The 15000-nt window shown below is 48.1% G+C and overlaps 2 protein-coding genes across 5 annotated transcripts in view; one reads left to right on the forward strand and one right to left on the reverse strand.

The window, feature by feature from the left end:
• LOC139548401 (protein-tyrosine sulfotransferase 1) overlaps nt 1–7831 on the forward strand; it is an 86723-nt gene extending 78892 nt beyond the window's left edge. For 2 of the 3 annotated variants that reach the window (XR_011669704.1, XM_071358076.1), the window contains 3 exons: nt 4922–4972; nt 5688–5748; nt 6584–7831. Coding sequence is in view for 2 of the 3 variants with exons in the window: in XM_071358076.1 (XP_071214177.1) it covers nt 4922–4972; nt 5688–5723 (87 nt within the window). In the remaining variant the exon portion in view is untranslated. The remainder of the gene's footprint in view (nt 1–4921; nt 4973–5687; nt 5749–6583) is intronic. The other variant, XM_071358077.1, reaches the window with a different exon arrangement.
• A 426-nt stretch (nt 7832–8257) lies between these two features.
• The window catches only part of LOC139548400 (small G protein signaling modulator 2-like), a 189585-nt gene continuing 182842 nt past the window's right edge, over nt 8258–15000 (reverse strand). For both annotated transcript variants that reach the window (XM_071358074.1, XM_071358075.1), the window contains 2 exons: nt 14867–15000; nt 8258–13369 (listed from right to left, as the gene is read on the reverse strand). The exon at nt 14867–15000 is cut by the window's right edge and continues 34 nt beyond it. In XM_071358074.1, the coding sequence (XP_071214175.1) occupies nt 13281–13369; nt 14867–15000 (223 nt within the window). In that variant the 3' untranslated portion in view covers nt 8258–13280. The remainder of the gene's footprint in view (nt 13370–14866) is intronic.

Below are 15000 nucleotides of genomic sequence, written 5' to 3' on the forward strand. Positions count from 1 at the left end.
ATGGTCCTGGTCAAAAGTAGTGCGCTACGTAGGGAACAGAGCCCTATGGTCCTGGTCAAAAGTAGTGCGCTACGTAGGGAACAGAGCCCTATGGTCCTGGTCAAAAGTAGTGCGCTACGTAGGGAGCAGAGCCCTATGGTCCTGGTCAAAAGTAGTGCGCTACGTAGGGAGCAGAGCCCTATGGTCCTGGTCAAAAGTAGTGCGCTACGTACGGAGCAGAGCCCTATGGTCCTGGTCAAAAGTAGTGCGCTACGTAGGGAACAGAGCCCTATGGTCCTGGTCAAAAGTAGTGCGCTACATAGGGAGCAGAGCCCTATGGTCCTGGTCAAAAGTAGTGCGCTACGTAGGGAACAGAGCCTAATGGTCCTGGTCAAAAGTAGTGCGCTACGTAGGGAACAGAGCCCTATGGTCCTGGTCAAAAGTAGTGCGCTACGTAGGGAACAGAGCCTTATGGTCCTGGTCAAAAGTAGTGCGCTACGTAGGGAACAGAGCCCTATGGTCCTGGTCAAAAGTAGTGCGCTACGTAGGGAACAGAGCCCTATGGTCCTGGTCAAAAGTAGTGCGCTACGTAGGGAACAGAGCCCTATGGTCCTGGTCAAAATTAGTGCGCTACGTAGGGAACAGAGCCCTATGGTCCTGGTCAAAAGTAGTGCGCTACGTAGGGAACAGAGCCCTATGGTCCTGGTCAAAAGTAGTGCGCTACGTAGGGAACAGAGCCATATGGTCCTGGTCAAAAGTAGTGCGCTACGTAGGGAACAGAGCCATATGGTGCTGGTCAAAAGTAGTGCACTACATGGGGAACAGAGCCCTATGGTCCTGGTCAAAAGTAGTGCGCTACGTAGGGAACAGAGCCCTATGGTCCTGGTCAAAAGTAGTGCGCTACGTAGGGAACAGAGCCCTATGGTCCTGGTCAAAAGTAGTGCGCTATGTAGGGAACAGTGTGCCATTTGGCATGATGCTGCTCGAGGCCAGACAGTCATGCTGTTCCCTGTCTCAGTGCCTCCCTCACCTGGCCAGACAGTCATGCTGTTCCCTGTCTCAGTGCCTCCCTCACCTGACCAGACAGTCATGCTGTTCCCTGTCTCAGTGCCTCCCTCACCTGGCCAGACAGTCATGCTGTTCCCTGTCTCAGTGCCTCCCTCACCTGGCCAGACAGTCATGCTGTTCCCTGTCTCAGTGCCTCCCTCACCTGGCCAGACAGTCATGCTGTTCCCTGTCTCAGTGCCTCCCTCACCTGACCAGACAGTCATGCTGTTCCCTGTCTCAGTGCTGCCCTCACCTGGCCAGACAGTCATGCTGTTCCCTGTCTCAGTGCCTCCCTCACCTGGCCAGACAGTCATGCTGTTCCCTGTCTCAGTGCTGCCCTCACCTGACCAGACAGTCATGCTGTTCCCTGTCTCAGTGCCTCCCTCACCTGACCAGACAGTCATGCTGTTCCCTGTCTCAGTGCCTCCCTCACCTGACCAGACAGTCATGCTGTTCCCTGTCTCAGTGCCTCCCTCACCTGACAGTCATGCTGTTCCCTGTCTCAGTGCCTCCCTCACCTGGCCAGACAGTCATGCTGTTCCCTGTCTCAGTGCCTCCCTCACCTGACCAGACAGTCATGCTGTTCCCTGTCTCAGTGCCTCCCTCACCTGACAGTCATGCTGTTCCCTGTCTCAGTGCCTCCCTCACCTGGCCAGACAGTCATGCTGTTCCCTGTCTCAGTGCCTCCCTCACCTGACAGTCATGCTGTTCCCTGTCTCAGTGCCTCCCTCACCTGACAGTCATGCTGTTCCCTGTCTCAGTGCCTCCCTCACCTGACCAGACAGTCATGCTGTTCCCTGTCTCAGTGCCTCCCTCACCTGACCAGACAGTCATGCTGTTCCCTGTCTCAGTGCCTCCCTCACCTGGCCAGACAGTCATGCTGTTCCCTGTCTCAGTGCCTCCCTCACCTGACCAGACAGTCATGCTGTTCCCTGTCTCAGTGCCTCCCTCACCTGGCCAGACAGTCATGCTGTTCCCTGTCTCAGTGCCTCCCTCACCTGGCCAGACAGTCATGCTGTTCCCTGTCTCAGTGCCTCCCTCACCTGACCAGACAGTCATGCTGTTCCCTGTCTCAGTGCCTCCCTCACCTGACCAGACAGTCATGCTGTTCCCTGTCTCAGTGCCTCCCTCACCTGACCAGACAGATTATCAATCTCTCGCTCTTCCCCGGGTCTTTCCTTCCAAAATCAAAATGTTTTTTCGACAAAGAGAGGTTTAGAAGAATCCTGGTCCAGGAGTTAGGGTAATCTAAGACTGGAGAGACTTAATTTTACCATGCCGTGTCACCATCTGAGACCATAGCAATGCAATAGTTTTCCTATTTTCACAAAGCAAGAGAAGTCCGTTAGTTAGATTTCTGTCTGGTCTAGCACCCAACAGAGGCGAAGAGGGGGGCTTGGGGGACTTCCTGGAATGATGTACTCAGTTTGCCAAGTTCTTTGAAGACCTGCAAACCCCTTCCAACACCCGTGTGAGCACACACACACACACACTGGGCAATTCCAGGAGTCTCTCACGTAGTGGAAGCCAGGATGTGAGGTCCACTGACTTGTCCTGGTCAGAGACAGTGATTCCCTCTCTCCTTTCCTCAATCCTTCCCTTCTCCTCTCTCCCTCCTTTCCTCCCTCTCGCCTCCTCTCTCCCTCCTTGCCTCCCTCTCGCCTCCTCTCTCCGTCCTTTCCTCCCTCTCGCCTTCTCCTCTCTCCCTCCTTTCCTCCCTCTCGCCTTCTCTCTCGCTGATGTTGTGCCCCAGTGGACATGGTACTTTGAAACGCTCCGTCAGCCAGATGTCGACGTGTTGGCTGCTTCCTATGTCAACAGTCACCAGGATAACCGTAACCCATTCATGCCCTGCTCTCCCTCTACTTCTCCCTTTCCCTCTACAGTACCTCTCCCTCTCTCTGTGGCTCTGTCACTCTTAAACTGTCTCCTCTCTCTCTCTGTGTCTGTCTGGCTCTCTGTGTCTGTCTGGCTCTCTGTGTCTGTCTCTCTGGCTCTCTGTGTCTGTCTGTCTGGCTCTCTGTGTCTGTCTGTCTGGCTCTCTGTGTCTGTCTGTCTGGCTCTCTGTGTCTGTCTGTCTGGCTCTCTGTGTCTGTCTGTCTGGCTCTCTGTGTCTGTCTGTCTGGCTCTCTGTGTCTGTCTGTCTGGCTCTCTGTGTCTGTCTGTCTGGCTTTCTGTGTCTGTCTGTCTGGCTCTCTGTGTCTGTCTGTCTGGCTCTCTGTGTCTGTCTGTCTGGCTCTCTGTGTCTGTCTGTCTGGCTCTCTGTGTGTCTGTCTGTCTGGCTCTCTGTGTGTCTGTCTGTCTGGCTCTCGGTGTGTCTGTCTGTCTGGCTCTCGGTGTGTCTGTCTGTCTGGCTCTCGGTGTGTCTTTCTGTCCCTCTCCCTTCAGCTAAAGTGTTTCCTTTCACTAAGTCGCTAACGCTCCCCATCAGCTAACGTGTTTCCTTTCACTAAGTCGCTAACGCTCCCCATCAGCTAACGTGTTTCCTTTCACTAAGTCGCTAACGCTCCCCATCAGCTAACGTGTTTCCTTTCACTAAGTCGCTAACGCTCCCCATCAGCTAACGTGTTTCCTTTCACTAAGTCGCTAACGCTCCCCATCAGCTAACGTGTTTCCTTTCACTAAGTCGCTAACGCTCCCCATCAGCTAACATGTTTCCTTTCACTAAGTCGCTAACGCTCCCCATCAGCTAACATGCCAAGACCCATCGCAGGAGGCTGTCAATGTTTCCTTAGGGATGAGAAAACACAGCAGCCAGTCAGACTCCAACAGCACTAAGGCTACACTGCTCTTTAATTAGCTCATCCTGCAGGACTTAGTGAGAGGAAGTGGACATTTGATACGTTGATGCCAGTTCCAAGGCTGATTGCAAAATAACAGAGAAAGATGGAATCATGTGGGGGTCGAATAGTCTTAAATCAAGAGGAAATTCAGCAACTCTTGGAGAATGGTGGATGTTAATCAAAGTGCTTTATTGTCGAGTCAAAAGCAATGTGTTTTGGCCCATTTTAGCTTTCATCAGGGTTTTAGGTCAAATGATCTTAAATTTAGTTTGCACTAGATCTGTAGTTGGATAGACATTAAAGGTCTGGAGCTCTGGATCTTCTGCCCAGGATGTTCCTTAACGTAACTTACCTAGCCTCTAAACCCAGCCCCTTTGTTTCCCCAGCAGGTCTTTAAAGTTTACCTCAAAACCAGCCCTTTTGTTTCCCCAGCAGGTCTTTAAAGTTTACCCATAAACCCAGCCCCTTTGTTTCCCCAGCAGGTCTTTAAAGTTTACCTAGCCTCTAAACCAGCCCTTTGTTTCCCCAGGTCTTTAAAGTGTACCTCTAAACCAGCCCTTTGTTTCCCCAGCAGGTGTAATAAATACCATTTAAAATAACACAAGCATATCTTTAAAGTTTACCTCTAAACCAGCCCCTTTGTTTCCCCAGCAGGTCTTTAAAGTTTATCTCTAAACCAGCCCCTTTGTTTCCCCAGCAGGTCTTTAAAGTTTACCTCTAAACCAGCCCCTTTGTTTCCCCAGCAGGTCTTTAAAGTGTATCTCTAAACCAGCCCCTTTGTTTCCCCAGGTCTTTAAAGTTTATCTCTAAACCCAGCCCCTTTGTTTCCCCAGCAGGTCTTTAAAGTTTACCTCTAAACCCAGCCCCTTTGTTTCCCCAGCAGGTCTTTAAAGTTTACCTCTAAACCAGCCCCTTTGTTTCCCCAGCAGGTCTTTAAAGTTTACCTCTAAACCCAGCCCCTTTGTTTCCCCAGCAGGTCTTTAAAGTTTACCTCTAAACCAGCCCCTTTGTTTCCCCAGCAGGTCTTTAAAGTTTATCTCTAAACCAGCCCCTTTGTTTCCCCAGCAGGTCTTTAAAGTTTACCTCTAAACCCAGCCCCTTTGTTTCCCCAGGTCTTTAAAGGTGAATTTCAGCTACCTGAGTTTCTAAGAGAACATTCTCAGGTACAGTAGCTATTCTGCCTGTAGTTCTGTTCTGCAGCTTTTATTTCCAAAATTCAACTCAAACATTTTTATTACCTTCTTTTTGATTGATTTAGTTGCACCCATCGTCTTATCTATATTAGTGGCAAAATAGTGGCCGCTGTTCGTTGGAAATCTGTTTACACAATTTTACATCTGCTTCTTTTAGTTTTTATTGTTGGTCATAATGACATTCTGCGTATGCTTTGCCTCGCTGTCTGCTGTGCTGTAGTCTGACTGTTGTTCTCCGGTCTCATTTCTCACCTTTTGTTCATATTTTTGGAATGCGTCCTCCCCACATTAGTGGTTAGCGCCCTCTCCTTATTTTCTGTCTCCTGTTTTCTCTTTGTCACCAGACTGATGTGTTCTGTCGGAAGGAAGAGTACCACTGCCACCATGTGGCAGCAAGCACACATTACAAGCAGCCAGCAACACATTGCATGTGAACACTGATTGTTTTGTGTGTGTGTGTGTGTGTGTGTGTGTGTGTGTGTGTGAGCAGAGCCATGACGAATTTTACTTCTTTCAACAGTTCATACTTTTTGCCACAAATGATTGATTTCCAACACATTCCCACTCTGATCGGATTTTATCTCCTCCCGTAATGAAACATCCCTTCTCCTCTAGTCCCAGACGAGAGAATTCCCATAATGCCTACAAGTCTGACAAAAGTCTTCCTTCTTTCTCTCCCCTCCAGCTTCAGAAGACTCCAGAAAAACCTAACCCCAGTTAGGAGGAGCAGCCAACACGCCACACAGGTGGGTAGTATAAGCCAATCACAGGTGGTGTAGTATAAGCCAATCACAGGTGGTGTAGTATAAGCCAATCACAGGTGGTGTAGTATAAGCCAATCACAGGTGGTGTAGTATAAGCCAATCACAGGTGGTGTAGTAGAAGCCAATCACAGGTGGTGTAGTAGAAGCCAATCACAGGTGGTGTAGTAGAAGCCAATCACAGGTGGTGTAGTAGAAGCCAATCACAGGTGGTGTAGTAGAAGCCAATCACAGGTGTGTAGTAGAAGCCAATCACAGGTGGTGTAGTAGAAGCCAATCACAGGTGGTGTAGTAGAAGCCAATCACAGGTGGTGTAGTAGAAGCCAATCACAGGTGGTGTAGTAGAAGCCAATCACAGGTGGTGTAGTAGAAGCCAATCACAGGTGGTGTAGTAGAAGCCAATCACAGGTGGTGTAGTAGAAGCCAATCACAGGTGGTGTAGTAGAAGCCAATCACCGGTGGTGTAGTATAAGCCAATCACCGGTGGTGTAGTATAAGCCAATCACAGGTGGTGTAGTATAAGCCAATCACAGGTGGGGTAGTATAAGCCAATCACAGGTGGTGTAGTATAAGCCAATCACAGGTGGTGTAGTATAAGCCAATCGCAAGTTGGTTCCCAAATGGCACCCTAGTTCCTAAATAGGTCCTAATCAAAAGTAGTGCACTAGAAAGGGAATAGGGATCTGGTCAAAAGTAGTGCACTAAATAGGGAATAGGGTGCCATTTGGTATACATACACAACCTTTCTGGTAGTTTCCGTTGATTGTGAAATACAGTGTTTGAGTGAGACCTCTAACGACGTATATTCTGTGTGTTTCAGACAAGACGAGGCACCGATGGACAGACATCCAATAGACTCACCACCACTTTTTGGGGACCTCAGTACTCTTCCATGGACACACACACAAACACATACGCTATATATACAAAAGTATGTGGACATCGTTTCAAATTAGTGGATTCTGCTATTTCAGCCACACCCGTTGCTGACAGGTGTATAAAATCAAGCACACTGCCATGCAATCTCCATAGACAAACAGTGGCAGTAGAATGGCCCCGAACTGAAGAGCTCAGTGACTTTCAACGTGGCATTGTTATAGGATGCCACTTTTCTGAAATTTCTGCCCTGCTTAGAGCTGCCCCGGTCAACTGTAAGTGCTGTTATTATGACGTGGAACCGTCTTGGAGCATCAACGTCACAGCCACGAAATGGTAGGCCACACAAGGTCACAGAACTGGACCGCCGAGTGCTGAAGCGCGTAAAAATCGTTGCAACACTCACTCACGAGCCCCTGGAAGATCCGTTCGTCAGGGGAGCTTCATGAAACGGGTTTCCGTGGCAGAGGAGCCGCACACAAGCCTAAGATCACCATGCGCAATGCCAACACCGGCTGGAGTGGTGTAAAGGTCGCCGCCATTGGACTCTGGAGCAGTGGACCAACTTCATATTAACGCCCGTGATTTTGGAATGAGATGTTCTACGAGCCGGTGTCCACATACTTTTGATCATAGTGTATCACATCATGACTGAATATAACCGTTTTCCACACTGGCTTTGTGGAGAACTCTCTTGGCCTTTTGATGTTCGCACTGTAAACAAATGATGCATTTGTCACAAAATGGTGACCAGAGAATGTCAATGTTACTATCTTTCTTGTCGAGGGTTGCAACATTTCCCCAATTTCCTAGATTTTCCAAAAAATCCCAGTTGGGAATGTTCCTGAGATCCTACAACCACGATTTCTGTAAAACCATGGAAATTTTTGGAAAGTTACCAGAATTTTCCGGATTTTTTTTTTCTTCTTATAAATGATTTCTCCTGGCTATATATATAAATATATATATATATATAAATCTGTGATTCTGTTGTAAGAAAATACAGTGGACTTAAACATCAAAAAAAGTGAGTAATGTATTTATGGATGACATTTTGCTTTTTGAAGATGCAATATCTATTTTAATGTTTTAATGTTTGTTTTTCATGGCTTTCTATAGTGCAATTCCATGGGTACTGATGTACAAGATCTGTTTTTAAGTATTGACAGTGATAAAGATGGCATTTTGTAAACCGGTTGTTCAGTGTGTGTTTTTGTGAATGATATTGTGAAAGAGGTATGGCCGTAAGCCACAGCCATGGAGAGAGAGAGAGAAAATAAGAGAAGGTTTCATGTGAGGAAAAAACGAGACCAACTAACTTAAGAAATATAAATTCTTAAAAGGGGAAGTTCAGAATTTTTACAACTTGATGTTCGATTGGTTCTCACTCTGAAAGTAGCCTATGGGCCACTGTAATCTATGGTTAGGTTTTCTGTAAACAGCCGCTACAAACTTCAGATAACTTTAGCAATAGCTAGCTTAAAATCAATGGAAGTGGTCGGGGGAACCTAGTAGGGGGAGGATGAGAAAGCACTCTGGTCAAAAGTAGTCCACTATAAAAGGGAATAGGATGCGATTTTGGGATGTACCTGTTTCAAATGAGTTACAATAGACATGGTCACCTCCCAGTTATTAAAATGTTTTAATAATAAGGATTAAACTGTGTTTAGTAATACATTACATTCAAGGCAAAAGATACATCCTTTTACATACAATACCTAATCTTGCAATTCAAATGGTTGGCTTTTCAAAACAAAATAAATATATAATTTTGAAATGAATTCTTATTTCTTCTTATTATTCACCATCAGTGCACAACATTGAGAGAACATAACAGTCAACAAAGTATAACCAGCATTCAATTATACACAGTAACCAGGATTGTTATACACATCAATCTGCATTCTCAAATACACGCTGCTCTAAAACCCAAAACGTATAAAATAGACTTTAAAATACGTTATATCCTTATACTGTCCTCATAGAAATATTGGGCTTTTTTTGGCGGGGTTTGTTTACTTATTTACAGCAGTCATTATAGATGTGAGAGATTACATTGATACTCAAAACAGAAATTGCACAGTAGTTATAATGTAGAATTAAACGGCGTGGTTTAAAAAAGAAAATATTTCACACCTAATAAACAGTCTTTGCGATATGGTATGAAATTGCACCTTGTCATCATACCTCAGGGGCACAAGCTGTTTTGAGGCTTTGGTACACATGGTCCTGATTGGAAGAAAATAGCTCTCCTAAGGGCCTCAAATCTAGCCTGGTTCAACCAGACTGAAACGCTGCACTTCAACATTGTAACAGCAGTGAAATATCACAAAATCAGTTATGATTCCAGGCTACTAAACTTTCCCCTCCTTCACACTGCAATCATAAACTACCACGTGTGTAGTGACATCTGCTGTACGTGAACCCTGTGTGTTTCAAATGGACCCCCATTCCCTTTTACCAGTGGTTCTCAACTAGGGCTACTTGGCCTATTCACAGGGGGTACAGTACTTGAATTCTCATGAGCCCATAGGCTTACTGGTGAAAAACACATAAAGTAGGTAGGTGCTTCGGGGATACTCTGGGCAGAAGAAAATGTATTTGCTGGTACAGTAACGAAAAAAAGGTTGAGAACCAGGGCTCTGGTCAAAAGTAGTGCACTAATCATGGGTTGCACTTCCGTCACTCGGTCGCGTCGTTGCCGTTCTACAGATGCCCCGACATATTGTTTTCTGACCGATGGCTAATGCTCAGTCTGAAAGGGGGCTTATGACTGTTAAGTCAAATTTACACTGTAGTGGCCTGGAAATACGACGACGTTGCTAAAGTAGACAAGTAATTTCTATAAAACAACTTTGCATCAGTATGATGTCAAGTTGACTTTAGAGATGGCAATGTTGCCATGAGCTAGCAAAGTTGGTCAGAAATAGCTAGCAATGCTAGAGTTAGCTAGCAAAAAATGTTGGTGCTCTCCCCTCAAAATTAGCTAGCTAGCTAAAAATATACTGTATCTAAAGTCAATCTGGTGACATGACAATGATGACAAAAAAGCTTGTCCTACTAATTATTTGCCTCCTTTTGAAATGCAATCGTGTTTCCAAGCTACCGTAATGAACGTCAGAATAGATCCCCATCGACACCCATTGTGACTGCCTTGAGTAGAATGCTCAGCTGGGCATCACTGCTAAAAAACGGACTTTGAAAAACAAAACAAAATGTGCAACCCATGAATAAAGGGAATTAAGGTTCCATTTTTGAAACATTCCACACTCCACACTACTATCGCCCTGTAATGGGCGCTCTCCATTCTCAAGAAGCTGATTTCTTCACAACACCTCGGGATTGGGGAAGACTGGGCAGTGTGCTCACTGTAGGAAACAACTCCATGACAGCCATTTTGGAAATAAGAGTGCAGGTTATTATTTGAAGCTACTGGAGACTAGTAAGGATGTCAATGTCCCAAATGGCACCCTATGGGGCCCTGGTCAAAAGTAGTGCACTATATAGGGGATAGGGTGTTGAGCCCTGGTCAAAAGTAGTGCACTATACAGGGAATAGGGTGCTATTTAAGACATAAAGTCTCACCTCATACAGGAGTATCATAATCATTTAAAAATCAGATTATGATTATTTATTTTTTTGTGCTATCATTATTTGACTCAATTTCACTTGGGTCATGTTCATTGGTCAGTCGTGGTCAAAAGTGCACAACGTAGAATGGAATATCGACAGGGGAAGGAACAGTCTATATGCCAATCAACGAAGGCCACCCCCCCCCCCCCCGAAGGAGAGCTGTGTTGGCCACTACTGGGGAAGTGGTGGGGGCATTGATGGGGACTGGACCAACAAGGGCAACACTCACAACAAAGTGGATCAGGCTGGAATATACAGTACACTGGTATATAATAAAGGCAACATCTGAGGAATTTAAGAAAATAACGAACCATAAAGCAAGGTTATAGGGAGAGGAACATTCTAGGGGAAGAGAGGGTTATTAACCAATCAAAACAGGACCACAAGACAAAGTTTCAAGGCTGATGTGTGTATAGTTATATAAATACTTAATGAAAAGGTCTGAAAGTTGGCACAGTCAATTTGGTCACAGACGAAGGCTTCTTCTTCGTGGCTTCTTAACTCTTCTGCTCCTCTGTAAGGGGAATCCATAATAGCCTGTGTGAGTGGCTAGGGCCCTCTAGAGGCCTATACTGGTAGTGCACTGAGCACCCTGGTATTAAACACTGTACTGTACCCAGTCTCTGTGCTACTGGCTTACTTGGTCATTCACACTCTAAAGTTGTGTCACTAAAGCAAAGTCATACTTGATGAAGTCACACATATATCACATGTCGCAATTAGCCCATCGTCCGAATCAACACTGAGAGGAATCTCAATCTCTGATTGGTAACAAATACTCTGGGTTTCTGTGATGGAGAGCTTAGGGGTCTCTGGTCTCTGTGGTGGAGAGGTCAGGGGGTCTCTGGTTTCTGTGATGGAGAGGTTAGGGGGTCTCTGGTCTCTGTGATGGAGAGGTCAGGGGGTCTCTGGTCTCTGTGATGGAGAGGCCAGGGGGTCTCTGGTCTCTGTGGTGGAGAGGTTAGGGGGTCTCTGGTCTCTGTGATGGAGAGGTCAGGGGGTCTCTGGTTTCTGTGATGGAGAGCTTAGGGGTCTCTGGTCTCTGTGATGGAGAGGTCAGGGGGTCTCTGGTCTCTGTGATGGAGAGGCCAGGGGGTCTCTGGTCTCTGTGGTGGAGAGGTTAGGGGGTCTCTGGTCTCTGTGATGGAGAGGTCAGGGGGTCTCTGGTCTCTGTGATGGAGAGGCCAGGGGGTATCTGGTCTCTGTGATGGAGAGATCAGGGGTCTCTGGTCTCTGTGGTGGAGAGGTCAGGGGGTCTCTGGTCTCTGTGGTGGAGAGGTCAGGGGGTGTCTGTGATGGAGAGGTCAGGGGGTCTCTGGTCTCTGTGGTGGAGAGGTCAGGGGGTCTCTGGTCTCTGTGGTGGAGAGATCAGGGGGTCTCTGGTCTCTGTGATGGAGAGGTCAGGGGGTCTCTGGTCTCTGTGATGGAGAGGTTAGGGGGTCTCTGGTCTCTGTGATGGAGAGGTCAGGGGGTCTCTGGTCTCTGTGATGGAGAGGCCAGGGGGTCTCTGGTCTCTGTGGTGGAGAGATCAGGGGGTCTCTGATCTCTGTGGTGGAGAGGTCAGGGGGTCTCTGTGGTGGAGAGGTCAGGGGGTCTCTGGTCTCTGTGATGGAGAGGTCAGGGGGTCTCTGGTCTCTGTGATGGAGAGGTCAGGAGGTCTCTGGTCTCTGTGGTGGAGAGGTCAGGGGGTCTCTGGTCTCTGTGATGGAGAGGTCAGGGGGTCTCTGTGGTGGAGAGGTCAGGAGGTCTCTGGTCTCTGTGATGGAGAGGTCAGGGAGTCTCTGGTCTCTGTGATGGAGAGGTCAGGGGGTCTCTGTGGTGGAGAGTTCAGGAGGTCTCTGGTCTCTGTGATGGAGAGGTCAGGAGGTCTCTGGTCTCTGTGATGGAGAGGTCAGGGGGTCTCTGGTCTCTGTGATGGAGAGGTCAGGAGGTCTCTGGTCTCTGTGATGGAGAGGTCAGGGGGTCTCTGGTCTCTGTGGTGGAGAGGTCAGGGGGTCTCTGTGATGGAGAGGTCAGGAGGTCTCTCGTCTCTGTGGTGGAGAGGTCAGGGGGTCTCTGGTCTCTGTGGTGGATAGGTCAGGAGGTCTCTGGTCTCTGTGGTGGAGAGGTCAGGGGGTGGAGTTTAGTGGAGAATGATAAGATGAGGGAAGTCACAGTGTGATCAAACTAACGAGCATGCAGACACCTCCAAATGTCTGACACCAACCAACCAACCAACCAACCAACCAAGGCATTCTGTGACCGGATGCTTGTAAACAACATCTACAAACCAGGGCCAGACCTAGACCAGGAACTAGACTAGGACCAGACCTAGACCAGGAACTAGACTAGGACCAGACCTAGACCAGGAACTAGACTAGGACCAGACCTAGACCAGGAACTAGACTAGGACCAGACCTTGACCAGGAACTAGACTAGGACCAGACCTAGACCAGGAACTAGACTAGGACCAGACCTAGACCAGGAACTAGACTAGGACCAGACCTAGACCAGGAACTAGACTAGGACCAGACCTAGACCAGGAACTAGACTAGGACCAGACCAGGAACTAGGACCCAGATCTAAACCTGGGCCCAGCCAACATCACTCTCCTTTCCACTGTTCTCTCCTGCATCCAGACCAGGATGGTCACCTGGAGCCTTCATACTCCACCGGTCTGGCTGGCGGGCTGAGGGCTGGAGGGATTGAGGGTTAGAGGCCTGGAGGGAGAGAGGGCTGGAGGGAGAGAGGGCTGGAGGGTTAGAGGCCTGGAGGGTTAGAGGGCTGGAGGGAGAGAGGGCTGGAGGGAGAGAGGCCTGGAGGTAGAGAGGGCTGGAGGGTTAGAGGCCTGGAGGGCCCATGTCTTTGTCTCTTCCCCTGGTTTGGGAGGGGTAAGAGAGGGAGGAAGCTGTGCTAGGTGCGGAGGATGGACGGGTGGATCGTGGGGTGCAGTGATGGCATCTAGCTCCTCTCTTCCTCTCCTCTTCCCTATGGCCCTCTTCATCCTCCTCTCTTCGTCCTCCTTCTCATCACTTGTTCTCGATGAGAGACTGGACCTTGTGCACCAGCTCTCTAGCGATCTGAAGGATGTGCTGCACGTCATGACGCTCTGCCATCTCTGTTACACACACACACACACACACACACACACACACACACACACACACACACACACACACACACACACACACACACACACACACACACACACACACACACACACACACACACACACACACACACACACACACACACACACAGAGTCAGGGAGACAGTTTTATACACACACACAGGAAGTCAAGGAGCCTGTTTTATACACACACACACACAGGAAGTCAGGGGGACTGTTTTATAAACACACACACAGGAAGTCAGGGGGACTGTTTTATACACACACACAGGAAGTCAGGGGGACTGTTTTATACACACACACACAGGAAGTCAGGGGGACTGTTTTATACACACACACACAGGACGTCAGGGGGACTGTTTTATACACACACACACAGGACGTCAGGGGGACTGTTTTATACACACACACACAGGACGTCAGGGGGACTGTTTTATACACACACACACAGGACGTCAGGGGGACTGTTTTATACACACACACACAGGACGTCAGGGGGACTGTTTTATAAACACACACACAGGAAGACAGGGGGACTGTTTTATACACACACACACAGGACGTCAGGGGGACTGTTTTATAAACACACACACAGGAAGACAGGGGGACTGTTTTATACACACACACACAGGACGTCAGGGGGACTGTTTTATACACACACACACAGGACGTCAGGGGGACTGTTTTATACACACACACACAGGACGTCAGGGGGACTGTTTTATACACACACACACATGACGTCAGGGGGACTGTTTTATACACACACACACAGGACGTCAGGGGGACTGTTTTATACACACACACACAGGACGTCAGGGGGACTGTTTTATAAACACACACACAGGAAGACAGGGGGACTGTTTTATACACACACAGGACGTCAGGGGGACTGTTTTATACACACACACACAGGACGTCAGGGGGACTGTTTTATACACACACACACAGGACGTCAGGGGGACTGTTTTATACACACACACACAGGACGTCAGGGGGACTGTTTTATACACACACACACAGGAAGTCAGGGGGACTGTTTTATACACACACACACAGGACGTCAGGGGGACTGTTTTATACACACACACACAGGACGTCAGGGGGACTGTTTTATACACACACACACAGGACGTCAGGGGGACTGTTTTATACACACACACACAGGACGTCAGGGGGACTGTTTTATACACACACACACAGGACGTCAGGGGGACTGTTTTATACACACACACACAGGACGTCAGGGGGACTGTTTTATACACACACACACAGGACGTCAGGGGGACTGTTTTATACACACAATCTGTAATGAGCACAATCCGCCTTCCCTTTTCTGTTCCATCCCAACATATACCACGTCCTTATTGGGGTCCTAAATGGTACCCTATACCCTACATAGTGTACTACTCTAGGGGCCTGATCAAAAGGGGTGCACTATAAAGGGAATAGGGTGTGATTTGGGACTCAGACTCTGTCTGTTACCGTTGAAGAACTTGATGATGTCAGTGAAGTCCATGGTATTGTCTCTGATGATCTCTCTGTAGACCTCTACCAGAGCCAGGGCCAGGAACAGGACGAAGTGCTGAGAGGAGATATGAGGGGCCGCCCAGATCACC

Source organism: Salvelinus alpinus, chromosome 21, assembly GCF_045679555.1.
Source record: "Salvelinus alpinus chromosome 21, SLU_Salpinus.1, whole genome shotgun sequence".
Lineage (NCBI taxonomy): Eukaryota > Metazoa > Chordata > Actinopteri > Salmoniformes > Salmonidae > Salvelinus > Salvelinus alpinus.